The sequence below is a fragment of the Dendrobates tinctorius genome, unplaced genomic scaffold (assembly GCF_039654945.1).
Source record: "Dendrobates tinctorius isolate UK_male_01 unplaced genomic scaffold, ASM3965494v1 ptg000126l, whole genome shotgun sequence".
In the NCBI taxonomy this organism is placed as follows: Eukaryota; Metazoa; Chordata; class Amphibia; order Anura; family Dendrobatidae; genus Dendrobates; species Dendrobates tinctorius.
In genome coordinates, this window is record NW_027361794.1 from 21,684,223 (window position 1) to 21,710,279 (window position 26,057).

Here is a 26,057-nt window from a genome sequence, read left to right on the forward strand (position 1 = left end):
TTATGTTAGCTAAGTGTTTCCTCACTATCTTTCTGTTTATAGATATCCTGGATTCTTCTATTCCCTTAATTGGACATCGAAGATCAGTTGATGATACATTTCCTTTCTGCGAGAAAACAGATGTAAAATAGGATTTTAAAAGTTATGCCTTCTCAACATCCATTTCTTTCTCCCTTTTTAGCATGTGTTTAAGTTCTGTGTTCATCCATCCTGGTTTCCTTAAATTCTTCCAATTCTTCCCTCTTTTTGGAATTGCTAACAAATGTGCTTTGAGAATCTCATTTTTCAAGATTTCCCATCCTTCCTGGACATTTTTGTCCTTAAGGATATCCAGCTATTGGATCCCTCCGATTCTCTTTCTGAGTCCCTTAAGATCTGCCTTTCTAAAATCTAACATTGACGTCTGAGTCTTCACAGGTCTTCCTCCTCTAGCTATCCAAAATTCATGGCCGCAACCTGCTAGGGTCTCAGCCACTATTACCTCCTCAACCATTTCCTCCCTGTTTATAAGGATTAGATCCAAGGTAGCAGATCCCCTTATTTTCTCCCCTACCTTTTGGAAGATAAAGTTGTCAGCAGGAGAGGATAAGAATTTGCTTGACATAGTTAGTTTTCCCTGAGAGAGATTCCCAATAAATGTCTGGATAATTGAAATCTCCAATGACCACCATGTCATATTTTTTGGAGACCTTGGCCATTTGATGCATAAAGAGTTCATCCTTATCTTCAGTTTTCACAGGCAGCCTGTAGTAAATGCCTACAATGGTGTCCTTTGAATTATTCTGTCTTTGTATTCTTACCCAAACAGTTTCCACAGAACTCCCAGTCTCTGAAGCTTCAATCTCTGTGCAGATATACGCTTTTCTAACATACAATGCAACACCCACTCCTCGTTTATCAAGTCTGTTTCTTGCACATAAGTTGTATCCTTCTAGCCTTGTATTCCAATCACGAAACTGCCAGGGTTTTTGTTGCAGCCACACCTGTGCCGACCCTGCGGTGTACATCTATGTTCTGGGGCCAAAAAGGGTTAATTTGTAAAAAAAAAAAAAAAGGTTTTTACTTGTTAAAAAATAATAAAATCTGTCTTCTGCTTTTTTTTTTTTTTTTTTTTAATTTTACAAGAATTGTTGGAGCCAATTTTCATTTGAAACATTTTATATGTTTTGTTCTGGTGTATTTCCTATAAAAGGAAAGCCTAAGGCCAGAAATAAATCCCATAAGACACTGTACATGGAGACTTTGGGATCAGATAATTTCTGTACACAGTGTTTGTGGAAACAAAAACCTTTTCTAAAAGCCTCAAACTTCTGTGTGTGAATCAGACATGAGATCTAATGTGATAGAAGATTACAGTGCGGGGAAGACGGGAAACCTTCATATAGACGGCCGGTGGGGATGGAGTCAGTGACGGACTCTGGCCAAATATGTGTCTAGAGCCGTAGTAGAAGATGAAGATGTCGTCCTCATCATGAAGTAGTTATTTCTCCTGTCCCGTGTAATGAATATCTCCTGCAGTATTGCTAATGCCGATTCCAGTGTCGATTAAATGAGACGAGAATTAGCGTTATGGAAGATGAGTCTATGAGGAACGTATTCAGCTGCCGACTCTGAGGAGGAAACTGCTTGTTGTCTGTGGCCTAAATATATAGGTTTTATTAGTAGATGTAAAGAAGGAAACTAAATACTGTAAAATAATAAATCTCCTCATATGTTTCCCTTATTATCTCCAGTAATTGTATTATTACACAGGATTTTTATGATGTTACATTGGCTCATCTTCTTCCCATTCAGGTCTCTACAATTTCGGTTCCTTTCAGTGAAGATCTTCCGTTTAATAGAATTTTCCTGATTTACCCATCAAAGATGGATATGGACAGAGACAAGATGGCAGAGACAATATTACACCTCACCCTAGAGATCCTCTTCCAGCTTACTGGAGAGGTGAGAGATTCTGATGACGTCACATTACATCATTCTTATCTATGGGAATAACAGATGGACAGAACTGGAGAGGTGAGGACTCTGGAAATGTCTGTAGTGAGATTTATTAATGTGTCTCTCCATAACCAGGATTACACAGTAGTGAAGAAGACCTCTAGTGAGCGCTGTCAGGACCCTGTGTCTGACAAATGGGGAAGACCCTTGAGCCCAATCAAATGGCCTCCACCTCACCCCCTGATACATGAGGACATCAATGACCAGAAGATCCTAGCACTCATCTACAAGATGATTGAGCTGCTGACTGGACAGGTGACACTGGTGGGAATACTGGGACATTATACAGTAATGCTATGAAGGGATCGGGGAGGATGACGGTATCATTGTATGTGTCAGGTTCCTATAAGGTGTCAGGATGTTGCTGTCTATTTCTCCACGGAGGAGTGGGAGTATCTAGAAGGACTCAAAGATCTGTACAAGGACGTCATGATGGATGTTCCCCAGCTCCTCACATCACCAGGTAATAGACAGGACTAAATACACACGGCCTATAAGTATCTGTATGTTATGAATGAATTCAGTCCCTGTATGTGTTTCCTCCAGTTCTATCCAGTAAGATGACAACACCAGAGAGATGTCCCTATCCTCTTCTACAGGACTATAAACAAGATCTCAATGTTCCTCAGGATCATCAGGTAGATGGAGAGAAGGTGTCATGAGATCTCCCATTTGATGTGTAGATGTCTGTGAAGGTCTTGTGCTCAGTTTTGTTTTATTCACCAGTATTATATGTTTTATACTTGTGTAATGAGAACGGTGGAGATGGCAGGATTAGAGCTGATCATAGATATGACTTCTCCATCTGTCTGTGACTTTTACACTATTTGTTTCAGGGTGAAGATCTAACCCATAGTAATACTACAGAGACATATGTGAGACGTGATGAGCTGTGTAAAGAGGAGATTCCTACATATGACTACCCAGGTGAGCAGTAAGCAGTAAATGTAGAGAAGTCACAGATTCTTCTCAGTCACCACTGTGGCTGCTTTATCGGTTGTGTAGTCCAGTCATATCACAATTGTGTGATCATCATTTTCCCTCCTAACCACAACATTCTCCTCCACCTAAAACTGTTCAAATGACTTTGGGCATTGAAAGCCCTTTTCTATAGAACTTACGACCTGAAGGATCCACCTTCCCCCTAGGAATAAAAGATGCTGACCCTCCCCTGCCCAAATATGTAAACTATAAAGCTGAATGAAAGCGTATGTAGAATGTGCAGAAAAGTTAGAAAATCACGTGAATTTAAAGTATTATGATGTGTCTGTAAGAGAAAGTGGAGGGTAATGATGCTGTTGGCTTCCTAGATCCCTGATATCTTATTGGATGAATCTACCTTCTCCCCCTTCTGTGCTGCTGAATGTCTCATATGGTCCCTACAAGACCAGGTCCAGTCTTTCTGACCAAACTTCGCTTTTATGATGGACATCATTAAAAGTGCAGTGAGGCCAAGTGTGAATTTCTGGACAATAACAACAGAGTTTCCCTTTATCCTGACTATACAACTTGTATTAAAACTAACACTAAGAGAAGATATACAAGAGGTAAATGAAGAGGTGGAGTCTATGGGTGGAGATACAAGGAGAGAAAAGTAATAAAATCCTCATAGGGGTTTGTTATAAGCCACCAAATATAACAGAAACCACTGAAAATGTATTATTGAAACAAATAGACAAAGCAGCAAATCACAATGAGGTGATTATTATGGGGGACTTCAACTACCCCGACATAGACTGGGAAACTGAAACCTGCGTATCTCAGAAAGGAAACCAATTTCTGTCAGTGACCAAGGATAATTATCTGTCACAACTTGTGCAGGGCCCAACTAGAGGGACAGCCCTTCTGGGCTTAATATTAAGCAACAGGCCAGATAGAATAACAGACGTACGAGTCGATGAGCACCTAGGGAACAGTGACCACAATATAATACAATTCCACTTGTCCGTCAGTAAGGTGCCCTGGAAGGGGGTTAAGAAAACGCTGAATTTCAGGAAAGCAAAGTTTGATCAGCTTAGAGAGGACCTTCGCCGAATTGATTGGGACAATGTCCTCAAAAATAGGAGCACAGAAAATAAATGAGAAATATTTAAATCAGTTTTACACATCCACTGCGAGCTAGCAGAAATAAAAGGGCTAGGAACAGGAGAACACCAATGTGGCTAAATAAGGATGTAAAAAGGGCAATAAATAACAAGAACAAGGCATTTAGGAAGCTAAAACAAGAAGGCAATGAAGAAGCATTAAAAAGTTATAGAGAAAAAAATAAAATGTGTAAAAAACAAATACATTTAGCAAAAGTGGAAACTGAGAGACTCATTGCTAAGGAAAGTAAAGCAAACCACAAACTATTCTTTAATTATATAAACAGTAAAAAGATTAAAATTGATGGTGTCGGCCCTTTAAAGAACAATGAGGGTGAAATCATAGAGAGCGATGTGGGAAAAGCAAATGTTTTAAATACTTTTTTCTCAACAGTGTTCACACAGGAAAAGGATTTGCCAGGGGAAATGCAGAGTGATAATGTAAACTCCCCATTAAGTATTACCTGCCTAACCCAGGAAGAAGTGCAGAACCGCCTTAGTAAGATTAAAATTGACAAATCACCAGGCCCTGATGGCATTCACCCTCGGATATTAAGGGAGTTAAGTAATGTGATAGACAGGCCTCTATTCCTTATATTTAAAGACTCTATAGAAACAGGGTCTGTTCCTTTTGATTGGCGGCAAGCAAATGTGGTACCAATATTTAAAAAGGGGTGTAAAAGGGAACCTGGAAACTATAGGCCGGTAAGCTTAACATCTGTTGTGGGTAAAATTTTTGAAGGGTTTCTAAGGGATACCATTATGGAGTATCTCAATGTTAATAAATGTTTAACTCCATATCAACATGGATTTATGAAGGATCGCTCCTGTTAAACTAACCTGATCAGCTTCTATGAGGATGTAAGCTCTCAAATGGACCAAGGAGAATCATTGGATGTCATTTATCTCGACTTCTCTAAAGCATTTGACACTGTCCCACATAAAAGATTGGTAAGTAAGATGAGAAAGCTTGGGCTAGGGGAAAATGTGTGTAGATGGGTAGGTAGCTGGCTTAGTGATAGAAAACAAAGAGTGGTTATTACTGGGGCATACTCAGATTTGGCCAGGGTTACTAGTGGGGTACCACAGGGTTCTATATTGGGCCCCCTACTATTTAATATATTTATTAATGATCTAGTGGATGGCTTACACAGTAAAATATCAGTATTTGCAGATGATACAAAACTATGTAAGGTAGTTAACACAAAGGAGGACAGTTTGCAACTACAGACAGATTTGAGTAAATTGGAGAATTGGGCTGAAAAATGGCAAATGAGGTTTTACACAGATAAGTGTAAGGTTATGCACATGGGAAGGAGAAACAGATGCTACAATTACTTACTAAATGGGAAACTGCTGGGGAAATCAGACATGGAAAAAGACTTAGGCATCTTAGTCAATAAGAAGCTAAATTGGAGTGCCCAGTGTCAGGCAGCTGCCACCAAAGCAAATAGGGTCATGGGATGCATTAGAAGAGGTCTGGGGACACGAGATGAAAACATAATTCTCCCTCTGTACAAATCACTCGTCAGACCACACTTGGAGTATTGTGTGCAATTTTGGACGCCGGTGCTCAAGAAAGACTTTACTGAACTTGATAGGGTTCAAAGGCGGGCTACTAAAATGATAAATGGAGTTGGTTCACTACAATACCCAGAAAGGTTATCAAAATTAGGTCTATTTACTCTAGAAAAGAGAAGACTTAGGGGAGGCTTAATATATATGTACAAGTATATCAGAGGGCAATACAGAGATCTCTCCAATGAACTGTTTGTACCAAGGACTGTGACAAGAACAAGGGGGCATTCTCTTCGTTTGGAGGAAAGACAATTTCTGCACCAGCATAGAAGAGGGTTCTTCACGGTAAGAGCAGTGAGGCTCTGGAATTCTCTTCCTGAGGAAGTGGTGATGGCCAACTCACTGAATGAATTTAAGAAAGGAATGGATGCTTTTCTTGTGAGTAACAGTATAGAAGGTTACGAATAACAGAATATTATAGGTAGATGGTTGACCCAGCTTAGGGGAAGGAATTTTTTTCCCTATGGAGAAAATTGGCTTCTACTCTGTGGGTTTTTTGCCTTCCTCAGGATCAACAACAGCTGCACTAAAAATAAGCTGAACTAGATAGACATAAGGTCTTCCTTCAGCCTTCAAAACTATGTTACTATGTTACTATGTTAACAGATTTCAAGGAGCATTGTGATAAACTACAGGTAAAACATTACACCTGTGCCATGATATACCTCTAAGCTGTGTGTGGCTGCTGGCTGTAGAATATCTTCATTCACGCCTGCAGGACATGTGTTGGCATGGCTTGAGCCTTGGTTTTATAAGTTTGCAGCGTCCTTTATTGCCGGGGTTACTCGGTACGGAGCAGTCTGTCCTTCGAGGGATATGTCACGGCAGCGGTGACCCGGTCTGTGACCCTGGGGATGCAATGTAAATAAAATATGGGGTAATAGTTTATGGGGAAATATATTTGTGATGCAACCCATGGTGTTTGGCAATGAAGGTGATAGCTGACGCTGCAAAAGAGACCGCTGGGGCTGTTGGTGATGCAGCAGAGTTGTTACAGCTCTCCGCGGGCAAAGCTAGGCCCCAGAGCAGTTAGAGATGTTAGAGACGATGATGGTGGTTGTGGTGCAAGGCAGGTGATGCAGTAAATAAATCCGAGGACACAGTGGAGTGCATTTTCCACACTTTTACTCACAGTTCTCCAGTTACATTCCCCAGCTGAGGTGCTGTGCCCTCCGGGTCGGTGGTCCAGCCAGCTCTCAAATTATTTGGAGTACACCGTGTCAGAACCCCCTTCAGATGTTCCTTCCCTGGCTGTCTCACTGCGCTGGCTTCCTCCTCTCCTGCCCTGTTCCTTCACACACAAGTGTCCCGAGCCAGCAGCCCCGGATCTTGTCGGGCAACATACTCTTGGTCTCCTTGATCCTATACGGCTGCCTTTTCAGCGATTGTGTGAGGAAGTGGCTGCAGCACATGCAGATACCGCAGCCTCCGGTTAGCTAGCTGAGTCCTCAGTTTCTCCACTAGTCTGGGGCCGGTCCCCTACTGTGACCTGGTCCCTCCACCTGACTGCTGTCGTCGTGGATTTGGGCATCACGGGTGGGTTCCTCTCTTATCGTGCCCCTAGGACCCCTTCCTTCTCTCCTATTTTCTCTCACGCTACGCTAGTGTAGGGATGTGCTCTTCTCTCCTTCTGTCCCCGGCACCAACTGTCTACTTCCTTCCAACTGACTCCTGTTTCTATGACAACTCCCTGTGACTCTTCCCTTTCTACTTTCTCCACCCACACATGCTACCTAGCTCCTCCCGGGCCCTGAGAGGTACAGTGTTGGATGTAAGTGTGTGGGTTCTGGATAGTGCCCCCTCCTTACCTGAGAGTGGAGTATCACACCTCTAGCTGAGGTGCCGTACCTCTGTGGCGACTATACCCTCAGGGGCACCACAGATTCACTCCACATCATAAATTCCATTATGTTTTTGATCCTAAGGACTTTGGATTACTGCACAATATCTCCTGAAATTAGGGGTGCTAATACTTTCTCTACTCTTCTGGTCATGACTCATAGTAGCGCCAATGGTCCACCATAAATGAGTGCAAGTCTGCTTTAATGTTGGAGTTCTCCCCTCGCACATACATTGTTGTTGCAGATGTCACATAATTTTTATTCTATATCTTTTTGTACATGTTCATTCTGTATGATAGTTTGATTGTGGTGGGATCGGCCTCACTTATGTGAGTCTGTAACTCCCTGATAGTCTTAAAAAAAAGCTCTCCATCGCCTCTTCCAAATGCCTAAGATCTAAATTTAAAATGAACCTGCCAGCAGCATTGTGCATCGTTATCTGCAAACAGTATCAGGTCAGCACCATTATACTGATTACATTGATACCTGGTGATGAAATCTGTTTTGTGGTTGTTGTTTAATCTTTATTTGTAGCTTCCAGTTAATGAGATTCTCGTGCTCTGGGGCGGGGTTGTGGGTGGGGCTTTGTGATGCTCTTAGTACATATGGATCTATATTGGCTTATGACAGGTCTACAATCTTGGAATCAGTAAGTGGGCCTGTATATAGGGCTACTCACTGTGCTGTTTGGTGATATGGTGTGTATCACACTCAACATGGACAAGAGGAAGAGAAGGAAAGAGTTTTCTCAGGAGATTAGAAAGAAAATTATAGACAAACATGTTAAAGATAAAAGTTATAAGACCATCTCCAAGCAGCTTGATGTTCCTGTGACTACAGTTGCACATATTATTCCGAAATTTAAGCTTCACGGGACTGTAGCCAACCTCTCTGGACGTGGCCGCAGGAGGAAAATTGATGACAAATCTAAGAGGTGGATAATATGAATGGTAAATAAAGAGCCCAGAAAAACTTCTAAGGAGATTAAAGGTGAACTTCAAGCTCAATGAACATCAGTGTAAGATTGCGCCATTCGTAGTTATATGAGCCAAAGTGGACTTCATGGGAGACAACCAAGGAGGACACCATTGTTGAAAAAAAATCATAAAAAAGCCAGACTGGAATTTGCCAAACTACATGTTGACAAGCCATAAAGCTTCTGAGAGACTGTCCTTTGGACAGATGAGGCAAAAATGGAACTTTTTGGCAAGGCACCTCAGCTCTATGTTCACAGTCAGATTAATGAAGCATATCAAGAAAAGAACACTGTCCCTACTGTGAAACATGGAGGAGACTCTATTATGTTCTGGGGCTGCTTTGCTGCATATCTGGCACAGGGTGTCTAGAATCTGTGCAGGGTACAATGAAATCTCAAGATTATCAAGGGATTCTAGAGGTAAATGTGCCACTCAGTGTCAGAAAGCTTGGTCACAGTCACAGGTCATGGGTCTTGCAACAGGATAATGACCCAAAACACACAGCTAAAACCACCCAAGAATGGCTAAGAGGAAAACATTGGACTATTCTGAAGTGGCCTTCTATGAGCCCTGACCTAAATCCTATTATACGCGGTTATACAGCTTGGGTCACTTGGCAATAATATTCCATAGACCTGCCACCGGCCGGGGCAGCACCTGGTGTACACTATTATTGCACATACTTAGCCCCATGAAGCCTCTGAAATCCTTAGTTATGTGCTGATACATAGGGACTTATGGAGGTCAGTGCTAGGAGCTCACAGAATCTAGTTACTTTTTATCAGCCACCTGATATATTATAAACAAACTCAACCCACTCCCTTCAGGCCGGAAAGCTTCTACAGCATTGCCGCGTGTCTCTGGTGTCGGTCTCCACGCGATGAAACATCGGACTGCTCCCACTGGCGCTGCGTGTGTCTCAATTCTGACATTTATGGACACCTCCGTGCCCACTACAGACAAATAGCGCCACCCTTCCATGACACAGGCAGGACACAGTGCACCCAGCTTTCCTAACATAGCAAGATTAGTGTACCCAGCTCTTCTAGCTACCAGCTACCAAAACCCAAGGTAATAGTTTGAGCCTCTATGTTTAACCCTCCATCAGGCGCAATATAGATTCTCCTCAGTTCATGCGCAATGTGCCTGACAAGCACAGGTCAGAAAACCACCTATAGTAGCTACATATTTCAATTTCAGGACTATAGAAGTAGTCAGTGACCTTCATAGGAATGTATTAAAAGAGATTACACCAAATCAGATGCAAAAAAAAACATTTATTAACCATAAACTTATTAAAACTAAAAGTACCACTTTTCGGTAGTACCGCCAAATAGGCTCCAGTTATCTTTACTTAACTATTGCTTAAATATAAAATTATGGAAAAAAACTTACAGGATATTGCACTTAGATGTTACTTAATTATTTTCTACTCATCTTCAGTGGTTTCAATTGCAGCAGAAGCAGCACAGGTACACTTAGAAAAGCAAGGCTGGCAGACGAAAGTTGCATGGGAAAGGCAGATTGATTCTTTACATATTTTGCAGTCATATTTAGAAAGCCTTCTGAAACCAGATACAAATGAGCAGGTAGTACAACTGCGTCTTTTAGAAGGTGGTAGAGTCGGTGTTTGTTCTGGAACGTCCTTGGGACGTCCTTTGTATTTTTATCTTTGCCCAAATAATAAGCTAGATCTGTGTCTGTTTCCTCTGTATCAGTGTCATCACCATCCTGCTCTGTTCCAGAATCAGTGTTACATTCTGCTGCCTCATCTTCAGATGAAATGTCACTAGATTCCTCTAAATCCTCAGTTACTGCTGGTTCTTCCTCATCATCTTCTAACAAAAAAATCTTCATTTCTTCTAAATGAAGGGGTTTAGATGAATCATACTGTTTTCTGGCCATTGCAGCAGAAAATCTGAAGCAAGAGAGAAAGAGTATGTGTTAGGGCGCAATGTGCCTTAGAAGCCACCCTCCTTTTGTCTAAGAAAACAGTACTTATGTACACTAACTTAGCATTAATCCTTCATAAAACAAGCTAAATACACAATCGTGATGAATAAAAAAAGAAAATACTAACCTTTCAATTTGTGTTGAAATCAGGCGCAATGTGCCTGAGAAGCCAAAGTGTTGATATCTGCTCACTAGAAGGTCTGCTGAGTCACTGTGATATCAGGTTTCACAGAGCCTGTAGAGTCAGGAGATAACTAGGAGGGGTGGGGTTTTCTGATAAGTGGGCAAGGAGAGAGAAGTGAAACTAATTACTGTGTGCCTGTCAGATCTATTGCGCCTGAAGGAGGGTTAATTATATGCAATAGCATTAATACACATGTGGCGGCAGTCTGGTACATGTATTGTATAAGTACACTGCGGCTCTGGACACAGTGCACCCAGCTTTCCTGACGTTAGCAGGATCAGTGCACCCAGCTTTTCTAGCAACCTATACCCAAAGTAGTAGTTGTAGCTTCTGTGTATAACTACACGCATACGCATTAACATCTTTATTCATGTGGTGGTATTTTGACATTTATTTCAGGAGTACACTGCTACTTTTGTGAAATTACGGACACCTTCTCGCAGTGGAGTTTTACTTCTAGCGTTAGTATTGTTGTATACTTACCACAAAATCCTGCAGGAGGACACCTTTCCTCCTATTTCTGAGCACTGTTTGGAATATACACTTGTCCTTTATTTATTATTACTTTTGTCAGATTCAAGTTATTTCTGTGACCATTGAGGGATTTTCTGTCATTAAATGAGGGGTACCAACAATTTTGATCACGAGTGTAGGAAGAGTGAATATTTTGACTCCACAGCCACTTTCCGGAAGATAGCACGTAGTGGATGCTGGAGAGTGAAAATTACACATTTGCCATTTTATTACTTAACACATAGTGCCCGGATTGTGCTCCAGGAGACACACACCGTAAATTAAGTGGATTCTTCTTACTATAATATTGCTAAATACAGGGATCCTAAATGATGACTGAGCACACTGCAAGGCTCAGAAGTGAGAGCGGATATTGCTGGATTGCTTTACAGAAACCTTGTTGCTTTTCAACAGCCTTTGAGCCACTAATAGTGTGGGAACCTCTGATTTTCTATTGACAGGTGATGGACCTGAGTGGGGACTTGTTTTTTGTGAGATGAGAATTGGTATTATGTTCTCCTACATAACATTGTTCACTCTTGCCTCCCAAATATCGAATAAAAAGAAACCAAACAGTTGAACACCATGCACTACTGGTTCATCCTATAAGGTTTTCTATTAGACTGTGAACTGTCATTGTCTTGGTAAATAATGTTTTTTACATAGCTTGCTATTTTATGGACAGTTTATGTAGAAATTTTCAAAAATATAAAACGCAAGGATATTTTATTAAAAAATTATATTTTTTTTTATCTTAGCAGATGACTGTACCAGGAGATCAGAGGGACAGCTGACATCTTCAATTTTTAAATTGGATGATCTTGAGATCCTACAAGATATAAATGAAGTGAATGCTATTACTCCAGATATGCCATCATCCATTAACAGCAAAGATCTGTCATCTGATCCTATGAAACAGGTCCCATCTTCTGATTCATTACTGACTACTAAGGAAAATCAAAGTCACAAAAGAGGCATTAAAAAGCAAACTGCTCCTAAAGCAAATAAGTCATTTTCATGTTCAGAATGTGGGAAACGTTTTAAATATAAATCAAATCTTGCTAGACACCAGAGAGCTCACACAGGGGAGAAACCTTTTTCCTGTTCAGAATGCGGGAAATGTTTTAAGCAGAAATCAGAACTTGTTAGTCACCAGAGAACTCACACAGGGGACAAACCTTTTTCCTGTTCAGAATGTGGTAAATGTTTTAACCGGAAAGCGCATCTTGTTAGTCACCAGAGAACTCACACAGAGGAGAAGCCTTTTTCATGTTCAGAATGTGGGAAATATTTTGCACAGAAATCAAATTTTGTTGTTCACCAGAGAATTCACACAGGGGAGAAGCCTTTTTCATGTTCAGAATGTGGGAAATGTTTTAGTCAGAAACTGTCTCTTGTTACACACCAAATAACTCACACTGGGGAGAAGCTTTTTTCCTGTTCAGAATGTGGGAAATATTTTTCACAGAAATCACATTTTGTTACTCACCAGAGAATTCACACAGGGGAGAAGCCTTTTTCCTGTTCAGAATGTGGGAAATGTTTTAACCGGAAAGAGCATCTTGTTAATCACCAGAGAACGCACACAGAGGAGAAGCCTTTTTCATGTTCAGAATGTGGGAAATGTTTTACCCGGAACGAGCATCTTGTTAATCACCAGAGAACGCACACAGAGGAGAAGCCTTTTTTATGTTCAGAATGTGGGAAATGTTTTAAAAAGAAATCAGATCTTGTTAGTCACCAGAGAACTCACACAGGGGAGAAGCCTTTTTCCTGTTCAGAATGTGGGAAATGTTTTCACCGGAAACAGCATCTTGTTAGTCACCAGAGAACTCACACAGAGGAGAAGCCTTTTTCATGTTCAGAATGTGGGAAATGTTTTAAACAGAAATCAGATCTTGTTAGTCACCAGAGAACTCACACAGGGGAGAAGCCGTTTTCCTGTTCAGAATGTGGGAAATGTTTTAGTCACAGACTGACTCTTGTTACACACCAAATAACTCACACTGGGGAGAAGCCTTTTTCCTGTTCAGAATGTGGGAAATGTTTTAACCAGAAAGCACAAATTATTAGACATCAGAGCAGTCACACAGGGGAGAAGCCTTTCTCCTGTTCAGAATGTGGGAAATGTTTTAACCGGAAAGAACATCTTGTTAAACACCATAGAACTCACGCAGAGGAGAAGCCTTTTTCCTGTTCAGAATGTGGGAAATGTTTTAACCAGAAATCGATTCTTTTTAGACATCAGATTAGTCACACAGAAGTGAAGCCTTTTTCATTTTCTTAATGTGGGAAATATTTTACTTGGAAATCAGCTGTAAATAAACATCAGCGATGTCACATAGGGGAGAAGCCTTATTTATGTTCATAATGTTGGAATAGTTTTAAGCAAAATTGGATCTAAATAAAAGGGTTGTCTCTTGTCATTCCTCACATTTGCTGACAAAAGGATAAAATTAAAACTAAAGGACTTCCGGGAGGCGGAGCCAAGGAATGGCCGCTTTTAGCAGACCTCCCTGCTGGCCTACTCTTAACCGTTGCCATCTCTTCGTTTGTGAGTGGAGAAACGGCGTTAATCAGCGGGGGGAATACCTGAACTGGGGGCTCGTCTGTCGGGTCTGCCTCTCTCTAGTGTCACGATCCAGGACGGGGTTTCGCATTGGCCCGTCCTGGTCTGATTGGGGGTTAATTGTTCCGCCTCTCCCTGGCAGAGGGCGGCTATTTAATGCTCACTGGACCTAGGTCCAGTGTCAGTTATACTCCTGCCCTCGGCTGAGTTAGTTGACCTTGTGCGTACGTGTGCCTTGTGCCTGATATCTTTCTTGTTTGGTTGATCCGGTTCTGTCCCTGTTACGAGTTTTACCTGTCCCTCTTGTACTGCGCTACCTCTCGTGTATGACTCTCTGCTTGTGACCCGACTTCTCTCTGCTCGTCCCCATGGTACCGCGTCACCCTCTTGTGTATGACCTTTGGCTTTGTCTGACCTCCCGTCTGTTTACCCCTCCTGTACCTTGCTGTCCGTACTGTGAATGACCTCAGTTTTGCCCGACTCTGAGTTTTGTGTCTTCTCTGAAAGCAGGACGCTAAGCCCCGCCCCCTTGCAGTCACATGACTGTAGGTCCCGTGCCAGCTTGCTAAACTTCATCACTAAGGTCTTGTGCACCTATACTTTCTGGCTATCCTGGTCTCCAGGGGTTCCTACAGTGCGGATGAGTCCCTGCTCAGCGGAGGCTGTATGCCGGCGCTGTCAGGATCCTGATATCTAGGCTCCTCGGGCACAGGAGACGCCGTGCAGCCTGATACCTGCTGTGTGCGAGCGGTGGATATAGGGGGACACTCTAGCACTTGATCCTCTTGCTCCTAGATTAGAAGACAGGGAAGCGGTCCCGAGATAACAAGTGACCACCCGCCGAGGGAAAAAACAAACAGTGAGGCCCTGAAGATCTGGCCGTTATTGCATCTGGGACTGGAGTCGGTGAGTGCAGTGGCAATAGCGGAAGGGTTAACTACAACAAATGCCATCTCCCCGCCACTCACAGCACTCAGCAGCATCTCTGCACTACATGCTGGCTATGATCTGCATTGTTTTAAGTTGCTGACCATCCCTCAGAGGTGACAGAAGCAATAAAGCACTCAAGGTCTATCTGATAGGGGATTAACTCCTGAGGCCCCTCTACAGAGCTTAAATAAATCAGCCTAAGAAGTCACAAGGGGATTACCTCAGACCAGACATAATACAGGACCTAGAGGACAGTTGATATTAATTTTATTAACCCCTTGGCAGCGGTTTAACCAGGCGAAGTCCTCACTCAGTGACACATTAATTTGTTTACAACTTAGAGGTTTATATTAGTCCTCTCTGACTTTCAAAGTTATTTAACCTCTATAAATAAAGGTCAGCAGCAAGAGATTAATATTCTATAGGAGTTACATGCTACACAGCAGATTCTAATGTAACATTTCTTAACTGAGACTTCACCGCCTTCTATCTTTTCACCATTGCCACTGGGTATGGATAAATTTGTGGGCAAACAAACTAAAGGAGGTCGGGCCTCGTCTCAAAACCAACAAGACTCATCCTCGCCTAAGTCTGCCTCTGATACCAGTAGCAAGACTTCTCATTCAATAGTGGATGCCATCATGGAAGCCTTATGCCCGAAATAGATTCTAGATTTGCCACTCTTCAAACCTCAATAGACTCTATAAAGTTAATAGTCAGGGCACTTGCCTGGATGAGGCCAAACAACGTATCTTTGATTTGGAGGATGTTACCAGGGAAATAGCAGAACATCTAAAGGGAAAAGAAAAAATCATCACATAGCTTCAATCCAAAGTGGACGATTTAGAAAAATGATCTAGATGCAATAGCTTGAAACTGATAGGACTATCGGAGTCCATACATCTCTCTAAATTGCTAAAATTTACATCTGAGTGGCTGCTGGAAGCCTTGGACATTCACCTAACATCGGGTTCAATGGCGGTTGAGAGAGCACATAGAGTAGGCCCACAGAAGGGAAAAGCCAACGACACCCAGACCAGTGATATTCAAGATCCTTGACTTTCAAGACAAAATTTGTTTACTCACTGCTTACAGGAAGAAAGCGCACCTATCCTACAAAGGGCACAAAGTTCTGATGTTTCAGGACTATTCAGCCGTGGTGATGACCAGACGCAGGCCTTCAACCCGGTGTGTAAGTTGCTGGCTGACAAAAACATCAGGTTCAGCCTACAATATCCTATGATACTGCGCTTTAACCTACCTGGCAAAAGCTGGGCTATTGATGACCCGGTGATGGCTCTGGATGTTGTCCGGGAAACTTTCCAGCCACCGTGAGCAAGATCCAGAGTGGCTTACTCAGTGGCAACACCATGAATCACATAAAGTGAGGTCTACTGACATCTATTTGTTATGTTGTTGTTTTTTGATGTATTTTTACTTCTGCGTCTAACGTTAGGATGCGGTTTTAAGGGAATTGTTGAATATGGCACACAGTTACAAATTTTACAGGAGGGGGAGGTTTTTTCAGGAGAGGGTCTCTGCATTCGACTTCAGGTAATCAACAATCCAGGGATTCTAATGCCTACTCGCTGGGATGGGCAGGGATTCCATTATTATGTAACGGTTACATCTAATCATATTTCGCGCACTTGAGTGGGTTAATGGTAGATATCAATAGGCACAAAATGTCCACGGTGACATCTCTCCTTTGGTGTTCCTGGAATGTCAATGGCCTAAATTCCTGGTCAAAAGGAAAAAAAATTTAAATTGCATCGAGAAAATTTTCATATTGTACTTTTGCAGGAGACACACTGGGTGAAGGGCAACCATCCGATGTTTTCCAGCCAAAACTTTGTTATGTGCAGAAGCTTCTTTTACTAAAAAACAGAGGGGTGTCGCTATTATGATAAACAGGAATATTGCCACGAGATAGTGGCTGTGGTAGAAAATCCTTCAGGGAGGTTTGTCTGCGCTAAGCTGGTTATAGAGGGGACGACCTACAGTGTTATTTATATTTATGCGTAAAATTCGTTGGATCCGCTCTTACAGGCTAATGTGCTAAAACAGATCGGGGGTTGGGACACCTCCCATATGATTGTGGGTGGCGATTTTAATGAGGTGCATGACATCGAGATGGATAGATCTAATTCTCAATCTCCTCCTATACCTACGCAAGGGAGACTAATACAATCTTTTTTTGATCATCTGGGATTGTTGGATGTCTGGAGAGTGCAACACCCTGTTGAGAGATGACTCTCACTATTCACATGTTCACCACTCCCATGCTAGAATTGATTACTGGTTGTTGGTCCCCTCACTCATGCCAAGAATCACACATACCAAAATTCTGGATGTGCATATCTCAGATCATGCACCGATAACGTTCAGCCTAAAACTAACTAACTCAGTCTATTTTCATAGGAAATGGAAGTTTCCATCATACTTATATCACTCAGATTATTTTAAAAAAATTCATACAATTCTCATGGGATACGTACAAATCTGATAACCAAATACACTATGAAACACCAAATCTTTTCTAGGATACCTCTAAAGCAGTGTTGAGAGGGCAAATAATTGCGTATATACTTTATCATAAAAAAATAATTGCAGGAGCGGACTCTGGCAGTGCAGAGGGCTTTAACATAAAAATTTTAAACTTAATAATTCACCCTTCACGAAAAAACAATATATCGAGGCAAAGGAATTAGCCGATGCACTAGCTCATGAATGGGCAACTTATAGTATTGATCTCCAAAAGCAAACATTTTTTAAATGGGGCAATAAACCTGGCAAATTACTTGTCTCTTACTAGACCATACAGAAAGGCCACAAGGATTCACAAAATTCAGACCAAAGAGAGCAGAGTGTTGACAGAGAATGACGAGATTGTAGAGGAATTTTGATCATTTTTTGGCTCCCTGTACAAGCGGAGAAAAGAGTGGGGGATGATATTCTAAACTGTATGCAAATAGAAGTGGAACCTTTACTAACAGAGGAACATAGGGAAATCCTTAACGCTCCTATATTCCCTTCAGAAGTCATCCAAACTATCAGCTCCTTGAACCTCTCTAATCTCCTGGCCCTGATGGGTATAGCAATGAATTTTACAAAATATTGGGAAGTATAGGGACACATCTTTGTGAAGTCTTCAATCAGTTGGTTCAATCGGGGCAGCTCCTGGACCGTTTCAATGAAGCAAACATAACAGTGCTCCCCAAACCGGGCAAAGATCCTTTACTAGTGGAAGGATATAGACCAATCTTGCTTTTAAACTCCAACTTTAAAATTTCCACTAAAATACTAGCAAATAGAGTGCAAAAAATAATCCCCAACCTGATATTGGGGTCTAATCAAACTACAAGCCCCAAAGGAGGAAGGTGGCATCAATTTCCCAGACATTGGAAAGTACAATCTAGCAGCAAATCTCAGATACACCATTGATTGGTTAAGAGGTAAAGGCCCTTTTACATTTAGCGATGCACCAGCGATCCGACCAGCGATCCCACCCGGTCAGGATCGCTGGTGCATCGCTAAATGATCGCTAGTGAGCTTTCATACAGAAAGACCTCACAGCGATGCAGCAGCGACGCAGCGCACGATACTTACCATTCACACGCAGCGATCCTGGCGTCCTCCCGCCCGCGTCCAGCGTCGCTCGTCGTCACAGCAGGAAGTCTCAGCAGTAAGCGCCCGACGAGAAATGGAGCCGGACATTCTCGCGCGATCAGCGATGGACAGCGGGGGAGCCGGTCGCTGGTAAGTATCACACATAGCGATATCACTAGCAATATCGCTATAACGTCACAAAACCAGTGACGTTTTAGCGATATTGCTAGCGATATTGCTTAGTGTAAAACCCCCTTAACTCACATCTCGCAAATGTACTTTTAGACCAACAATTAAGCCATCATGTCTCCTTACCAGCATTACTACATATGGCCAACGATGACCTTATTGCAGACATAAGAAACCACCTCACCTTATGGCAAACTATACAGACATGGAAGAAAAGCAGGAGACTATGTCATTTGAGAAGTGATGTCTTTCCTTTTGTGCCCTTTCAGGGTAACCCGGGCTTTATGGGAGGTAAACCACCCTTATCTTCAATTGAGCTAGCTGGGCAGGGTTGCATCTTGGCAGCTGACCTATTAGTTGATAGATTCTCCACGCTTACATTTGACATAGCAGCACAACGTTTCCCAACATTTGTAAACAAGCCCTTCCTTTTTCTTCAAGCAAAGAGCTTAACTTCGAAAAGTATAGCAACTAGGGTTGGAGATAGAAGGGGATCGTTTTGGATGGCTTCCTTAAGACCGCCAGGTTGCAAATAGCCTCGACAAGCAGTATCTACACATTGTTGCGTAAGCAATGGTTATGGGAGGGCAAAAAGACAGGCCCAGCACAATGGGCTAATGATATACAGAACATCACAGTTGGTGATTCCCTCCAGTAGCTATGCAGACATGTCTTTATTACTCCACACATTAAGTCTAGGATGTATCCAGTGGGCACATTCATATTATCCAAATGCAAGACAGGAAACACAGACATATTTCCTCACATGTGGGGATGTCCCAAAGTACAAAAAATATGGCAGTCTATCCACACCGAACTGCAGGATCTTGGTGAGTTATTGTTTCCTTTGACGCCGCAATGGGCAATATTTAATAATTTAGACAGCTCTCAACACAAATTCCCAAAACATCTTTAGGCCATGTGTATAATATGGGCCTCAGCTACCAGGAAAAGTATTTTGCAGCACTGGCTAAATCCATTGCCACCACCCAAGTCTCTCATATACACCAAAATAATGTATATTTTTTGAATGGACTGGTTAAAAACCCTAATAAATAAAGAGAAATTGACTGGGAAGTGTTTAAGTACATGGTCATTGTTCATCCCATCACTGTCTCAAGACACCAGGGACAAACTAAGGACACATTTTGACAACGCCCAGTAGAATCTTCTTCAGAAAATTAGCGGCCATAATCCTATTTCTTGAGCTTGTTGATCGTTAATCAAATGCAGAGTCGTTTAAGGGGTTTATATGTTGGGGGGATGGGAGGGTTAAGGGAGGTGGGGGACATTTGAGTATTATGCCTGTCAAACAAGCATCAAATAAGCTTGATTCCTTCAAACCTGTATGACTTACTTTTTGGTAATGCTCTTTAAACCAATATTGTGAGTTTTACACCTGTCAAATAGCTTGTTACTTCAAGACTTGCATGATTATCGTTTATTGTAATGCTCTTTAAATCAATAAAACATGTTGGAAAAAAATATGAAAACTAAAAAGTGGTCTCTTAATTTTTGCCAGAGCTGTATATATAAAATTATCCCTCAATTAGAAGATTCACTGACAAGAGGATAAAACTAAACTTTATTATTCCAAATGTAAAACTATGCCCATAATTCACCCCTGAAGGTTAGTCAGAAGGTGACTAATAGAAAAAACATATACCCCACATCTCGGTATATAGGGTGCGGTGACTTATACACACTCACTCTCCAAGCCTCTTATTTCTACGGGTTTCATCGTCCTCACCAAAGGCGACTCGTCAGGAGACTTTATTTAATATTGACCTATATTCAAGGTAGACTAGACAAAAAAACCTAAAATCATGTTATCCAAAACAGTCAGAAAACTAGCCATATACAGGCAGATCCCAGACTTCAAACTATATAAAACCCCTGGCAAAAATTATGGAATCACCGGCCTTGGAGAATGTTCATTCTATTGTTTAATTTTGTAGAAAAAAAGCAGATCACAGACATGGCACAAACTAAAGTCATTTCAAATGGCAACTTTCTGGCTTTAAGAAACACTAAAAGAAATCAAGAACAAAAATTGTGGTAGTCAGTAATGGTTACCTTCTGACTAACCTTCAGGGTGAATTATGGGCATAGTTTTACATTTGGAATTAATAAAGTTTAGTTTTATCCTCTTGTCAGTGAATCTTCTAATTGAGGGATAATTTTATATATTCAGCGCTGGCAAAAATTAAGAGACCACTTTAAAATTTTCAGTTTGTCTGATTTTTCTCTTTATATTTTTGAGTAAAATGTAAATTGTTCTTTTATTCTATAAACTTCTGACAACATGTCTCCGAAATTCCAAGCAATACATTTTGTATTTATTTTCAGAAAATGATAAATGGTCAAAAGAACAAAAAATGCAGTGCTTTCAGACCTCAAATATTGCTAAGAAAACAAGTTCATAATCATTTAGAAACAACAATAATGTTTTAACTCAGGAAGAGTTCAGAAATCAATATTTTGTGGAATACCCAGGATTTTTAATCACAGCTTTCATGCGTCTTGGCATGCTTTCCACCAGTCTTTCACACTGCTCCTGGCGCAAAAATTTAAGCAGTTCTTCTTTGTTTGATGGCTTGTGACTATCCATCATCCTCTTGTTTACATTCCAGAGGTTTTCAATGGGGTTCAGGTCTGGAGATTGGGATGCCCGTGACAGGGTTTTGATGTGGTGGTCACTAAATTTTTGCCAGAGCTGTAATTATATTTTTACTTATTTTTTTTTCTTCCATGTGACACGGAGAAATCTGCTGTGATTCTGCACAAAATATCCACATCATTGGGATACGGATTTTGATGCAGAATGGCTGCTGATTTTTTCCCTGTGGAAAATCAGCAGCAAATCTAGTACATGGGAACGGGTGGTCTAGACTTACATCTTGTGTTGGAGGCAATTACATTGAACTGACAGTAGATGGTGCAGTTCCATCAGTGCATAGCTAATGTCATGTGTTGTAACCTGTTATGTATGTTTCTCCCTGCTCTCTATGATATGCACTTTAAGTTCTCCAGTGTGAGTTCCTATTCTATCCTGATAAGGTATATAAAGTGAACTTGGAACACCTCCAACCAAAAAAATAAGTTTTCCAATTTTGACAACAATGGAAGACCAACTGTATGATCAGCTTTTGAGATTCTACACTGCAACAGATCAAAAGTACCCCCAGTGGATCTACGATCTACCTGCAGAGAAACGTTTAAATGCCAAGTCCCAGTTTAGACAAACATCTAAGCCATATCGAGGAGAGAAAGGGAGTATTTAAAATGGAAAAAAGGAGGATCTCACTAAAAGCCGGCTACTAAATATCCTGAAGGCCTGTCACGACAACCCAACTTCTGGTGGCCATTTTGGCAGAGATAAAACTTTTGCCAAAATTTCTGACCGCTATTACTGGAAGGGAATGAAAAACAATGTTCTCTAACATGTCACAGCCTGTCAAAAATGTATTATCACAAGTCCCAAAATCAGCAAAGAAGCTCCACCACTGAACAGTATACCAGTGCCTGGAAAAGTATGGAGCTTAGTTGGGATTGATATGATCGGTCCTCTTCAGGAAACACCAAACGGCAACAAATATATATTTGCTGTCATTGATCATTTCTTGAAGTGGACTGAAGCAACAGCAGTTCCAGACAAGAGTGTCATATCAGTAGCAAAATTTTTGTACACCGTTACTTGCCGCTAAGGCTGTATGGACACTTTGATTAGCGACCAAGGAAGAGAGTTTGTGAACTCAATCATCGACAACCTGATGGATAATTTTCAGATCACCGCATTTCATCTGCCTACCACCCACAAACAAATGGCCAGCGGAAACGTGACAATCGAACTCTCAAAGAATTTCTTAGCAAGCTTGTCAATGACCAAGGAACCAACTGGGACCAGTTCATCTCTGGTGTTTTGTTTGCCTATCACACATCTGTGCATGCCTCAACCAAGTGCACTCCATTTGAGGTCATGTATAGACAAAAGGCTAAGCTTCCTATTGACCTCAATCCATCATCAAATGACACTGTGGATGTCATGTCTCTTTCGGATGATGACAACCCTGATGTGCTAAATACTCTTACAACCATTCAGAACAGGATCCACTCAACTGTAAGTACCAACATCCATTCAGCTCAGGAAAACCAAAAGTGTGCCTTTGATCACCGACACAACAGCAACAAAGAAATCACTGCTGGCACCATTGTTTATATCAAGAATCAACATCGTATTCATCGCATGGTTTCAAAGATGGAACCACGCTGGGTTGGACGCTACTTAGTTGTGGAATCCTTAACCAAGTGACAAGTAAAACGTAAGAACAATAAGACTGGCAAGATACTAAGCAACAACTACCATGCCAGTAACCTTAAGATTTACCAGGATAAAGAGACTTCTATACCACCCCAGTCCCCTGATGACTGTCCCAGTGAGTCTGCTACACAGAAACACAAGCAAGCCAAGACTTTCCACCCACTACCAAGTTCAGGAAGGAAGTATCTTACCACCACTGTTGACCTTACGTTTAGTAAGGTTGTGTACTTTGGATGCACAAGAGATCTTGGACAACCACGGCGCACATATAAAACCAAAGGTGATGGGAACTGCTACTTTCGGGCAATCAGCTACATCCTGACAGGAACAGAGGACAACCTACTCCCTTCTCAGAGCTAAAGTCATTCACCACATGAAAACTGACTTGTACAAAAAACTACAGGGCTACTCTCATCAAGATGCGAATGAATATGTGAACACCTCTGGCATCTCTCATGATGGAGTCTGGGCAACTGATGCAGAAATCATGGCCACAGCAAATCTGTTGAGTTGTGACATCGTCATCCACACAAAAGTCAGTGACACCATGGATTGGTTGACCTATCCCGCAAGCTTCAATCTTTAGTCAACAACAGAACATGCACTTTATCTTGAAAACAAGCATGATCATTTTAATGTTGTCCGTGTTTACTAATCATTTTAATGTTACCAGTGTTTACCTTTGAACATTTATATTGTATTGTCCCGTCACCATCTATGTGTACAATTATCGGCCGAAAGCCTCTCTGGAACCAATAATCTCCCCAAGTAAAGGTATCTTTATAAGTTGAAGTTTCAGAATGTTATGACTTTTATTATATCCTGAACAGTCATTATTTTATGAACTGTTAAGGTTTTCTGGTTGAAGTAAAAAAAGTCTGTGTGTTTAGAGTTTGAAACAATAAAATGTTGAAAAATTATGCAATTCTTGAGTACATCACTCAATGGTGCTCATAAACGTGTCAAATCTGATCTTTAATATACTATAATATATTGTACTTTAATCTTTAATATACTCAAGAACGGGGCCCCAGATATCATACAGGGGCCCCAGACATTGCACAGGGGGTCCCAGACAGTGCGCAGGGGGGCAGAAACAGCGCACAGGGGGCATAGACATTCTCTCCACCCCTTGCGCCTGGTCTCTGCCCCCCTGTGTGCTGTCTGGGGCCCTTTGCGCTGTCTCTGCCCCCTGTGTGCTGCCGGGAGCCCTGTACGCTGCCTGGGGCCCCGTGTGCTGCCTGCGGCCCTAGGCATTGCCTGGGGCCCCGTGCGTTGCCTGTGGCACCTGTGCATTGCCTTGGACCCTGCACACTGCCTGGGGCCCCCATACACTGCCAGGGGCCCCGTGCGCTGCCTGGGGCCCACATGTGTTGCCTGGGAACCCGATCGCAGTCTCTGTCCCTGTTTGCTGCCTGGGGCCCCGTTTTTGATGGTTCTCAAAAGCGTGAAAAATCTGATCTACAGCAGCTGGGGTATATTCTGACCGGAGGGGTATAATCTGGCCTAGGCCCCTTTAACCCCAGGTATATTCTGGGCGCGGGGGTTAATCTGGCCTGTTACACTGGGCCTATCTGATCTATATATCTTTTGTATAGTTCTATGGGCATGCCATCAGGCCCAGGAACCTTCCCATTAGAGACATAACTGCTTCCCAAATTTCTTCCAAGGTGATATCCCTATCCAGGAATGCCTGATCTCCACAAGAGAGCTTGGGAAATTCAATCTTGTTTAAATATTCATCAATTTCCTCCAAAGGGTGGTTTAACTGGGAGCCATACAGCTCTCTAAAGTATTCTTCAAATCTACCTGCAATCTGACCTGATTTAAGCAGCGGGCTGCCCTCCTTTGTATTAATGGCCAAAATTGATGGAAACATTTGATTTTGTTGGACTATGTATGCCAGAAATTTACTTGATTGGTTACCTAGCTCAAAATAAGTCTGCTTAGTAAAAAAAGTTTTCTCTGTGCCTTTTCCTGTAAGTGCGTCAGGTACTCCATCCCCTTCCCACGCCAATTATGTAAAGAATTATCAGAGGGATTGTTAACATACTCAGCCTCCAGCGACTTACATTCCTCAGCAAGCTTCTGTTCCGCAATAGAAGACTCCCTTTTAATATACGAAGTTGTGGACCTGACACACTTAAAGCATATCTGAGGGGATGTATCCCACACCACCAATCAGGGAAGTCACCAAGATCTGCTATAAAAACCTCCAATTGATCTGTTATTCTACCATGCTCCCCTATAAGGGATAGCCAAAACGGATGTATGCGGAACCTCTTGGGTCTGTTAGGGCCCCCTACATGAAGGCATACCACCAATGGAGCATGGTCTGATACAGCTCTAGGGAGATATTCAATTTTTCTCAAATCTGAAAGTACAGCATTATTCCCAAATACGTGATCTATTCTAGACAAACATCGAGCAGTTGGTGTATAACAAGAAAACTCTTTCTTGAGTAGATGTTGCTGCCTCCACAGATCAATCCAGCCCATCTCCGCTATAAAAGTATGTAAGGCAGTGTTGTTGTCATGTTCGCCATGTCTGTCATGTCCGCCATGTCTGTTTTGCCTCATGACCCCTGGAGCGGTGTGCACACGCATCTCATGTCTGCTATCCTGCATGTTCCCTAGAGCAGTGTGCACACTCACCTCATGACTGTTGGGCTGCAAGATGCCTGCGTTTCTGCTCTGCCTGCTGTGATCATCTCTGTGTTCCAAGAACCCCTGATCATGTGTCCTTCCTAGGTTCCAGCACTGTCTGGTTCTGTAATCATCTCTGCATGTCTGGAACCCCTGATCATGTGACCTTTCCTAGGTTCCAGCACTGTCTGGTTCTGCAATCATCTCTGCATGTCTGGAATCCCTGGTCATGTGACTGCTCTCTGTGCTCCTGGAGGACTGAACTGGAAGTTCTCCCCTGGTCCTGACCCGGAAGTGGAGGTGCTAATGCCCTATATCAGACCGCCCCTCCCTATGGTCAGGGCCTGATTACCGTGTTGCCTCCCTGCATGGCTGCTTGGTCTGCTCGGTCGCTCCCTGTATTCTGTGCCCCTGTACTCTGCCCTGTCGTGCGTCTCTGCACACGCTCTGTGCTTGTACTCTGCCTCTTGTCTCGTGCCATGTCTTGTGTCGACTCTTGTGCAATGTCTTGTGTTGTCTTTTGTGTCATGTTTGTCCTTGCTTTGCTTTGCCTTGTAGTACTTCCGCTGTTCTCTGCCTTAGCCTGTTTCGCCATGTCTGGTCTTTGCTATTCTGAGCCTTGTAGTACTTCTCCTGTTTCTTGTCTCTGCCTGGTTTTCCGCACTC

The 26,057-nt window shown here is 42.2% G+C and overlaps 2 protein-coding genes across 3 annotated transcripts in view; both read left to right on the forward strand.

The window, feature by feature from the left end:
• LOC141047089 (uncharacterized) overlaps nt 1–26,057 on the forward strand; it is a 559,273-nt gene that overhangs the window by 228,665 nt on the left and 304,551 nt on the right. The gene's annotated exons all lie outside the window — the stretch shown is intronic.
• The window catches only part of LOC141047093 (uncharacterized), a 300,636-nt gene that overhangs the window by 227,715 nt on the left and 46,864 nt on the right, over nt 1–26,057 (forward strand). The window contains exons 6-11 of the mRNA XM_073542057.1: nt 1,795–1,944; nt 2,074–2,253; nt 2,338–2,461; nt 2,545–2,636; nt 2,835–2,925; nt 11,887–13,380. Coding sequence (XP_073398158.1) covers nt 1,795–1,944; nt 2,074–2,253; nt 2,338–2,461; nt 2,545–2,636; nt 2,835–2,925; nt 11,887–13,380 — 2,131 coding nt within the window. The remainder of the gene's footprint in view (nt 1–1,794; nt 1,945–2,073; nt 2,254–2,337; nt 2,462–2,544; nt 2,637–2,834; nt 2,926–11,886; nt 13,381–26,057) is intronic.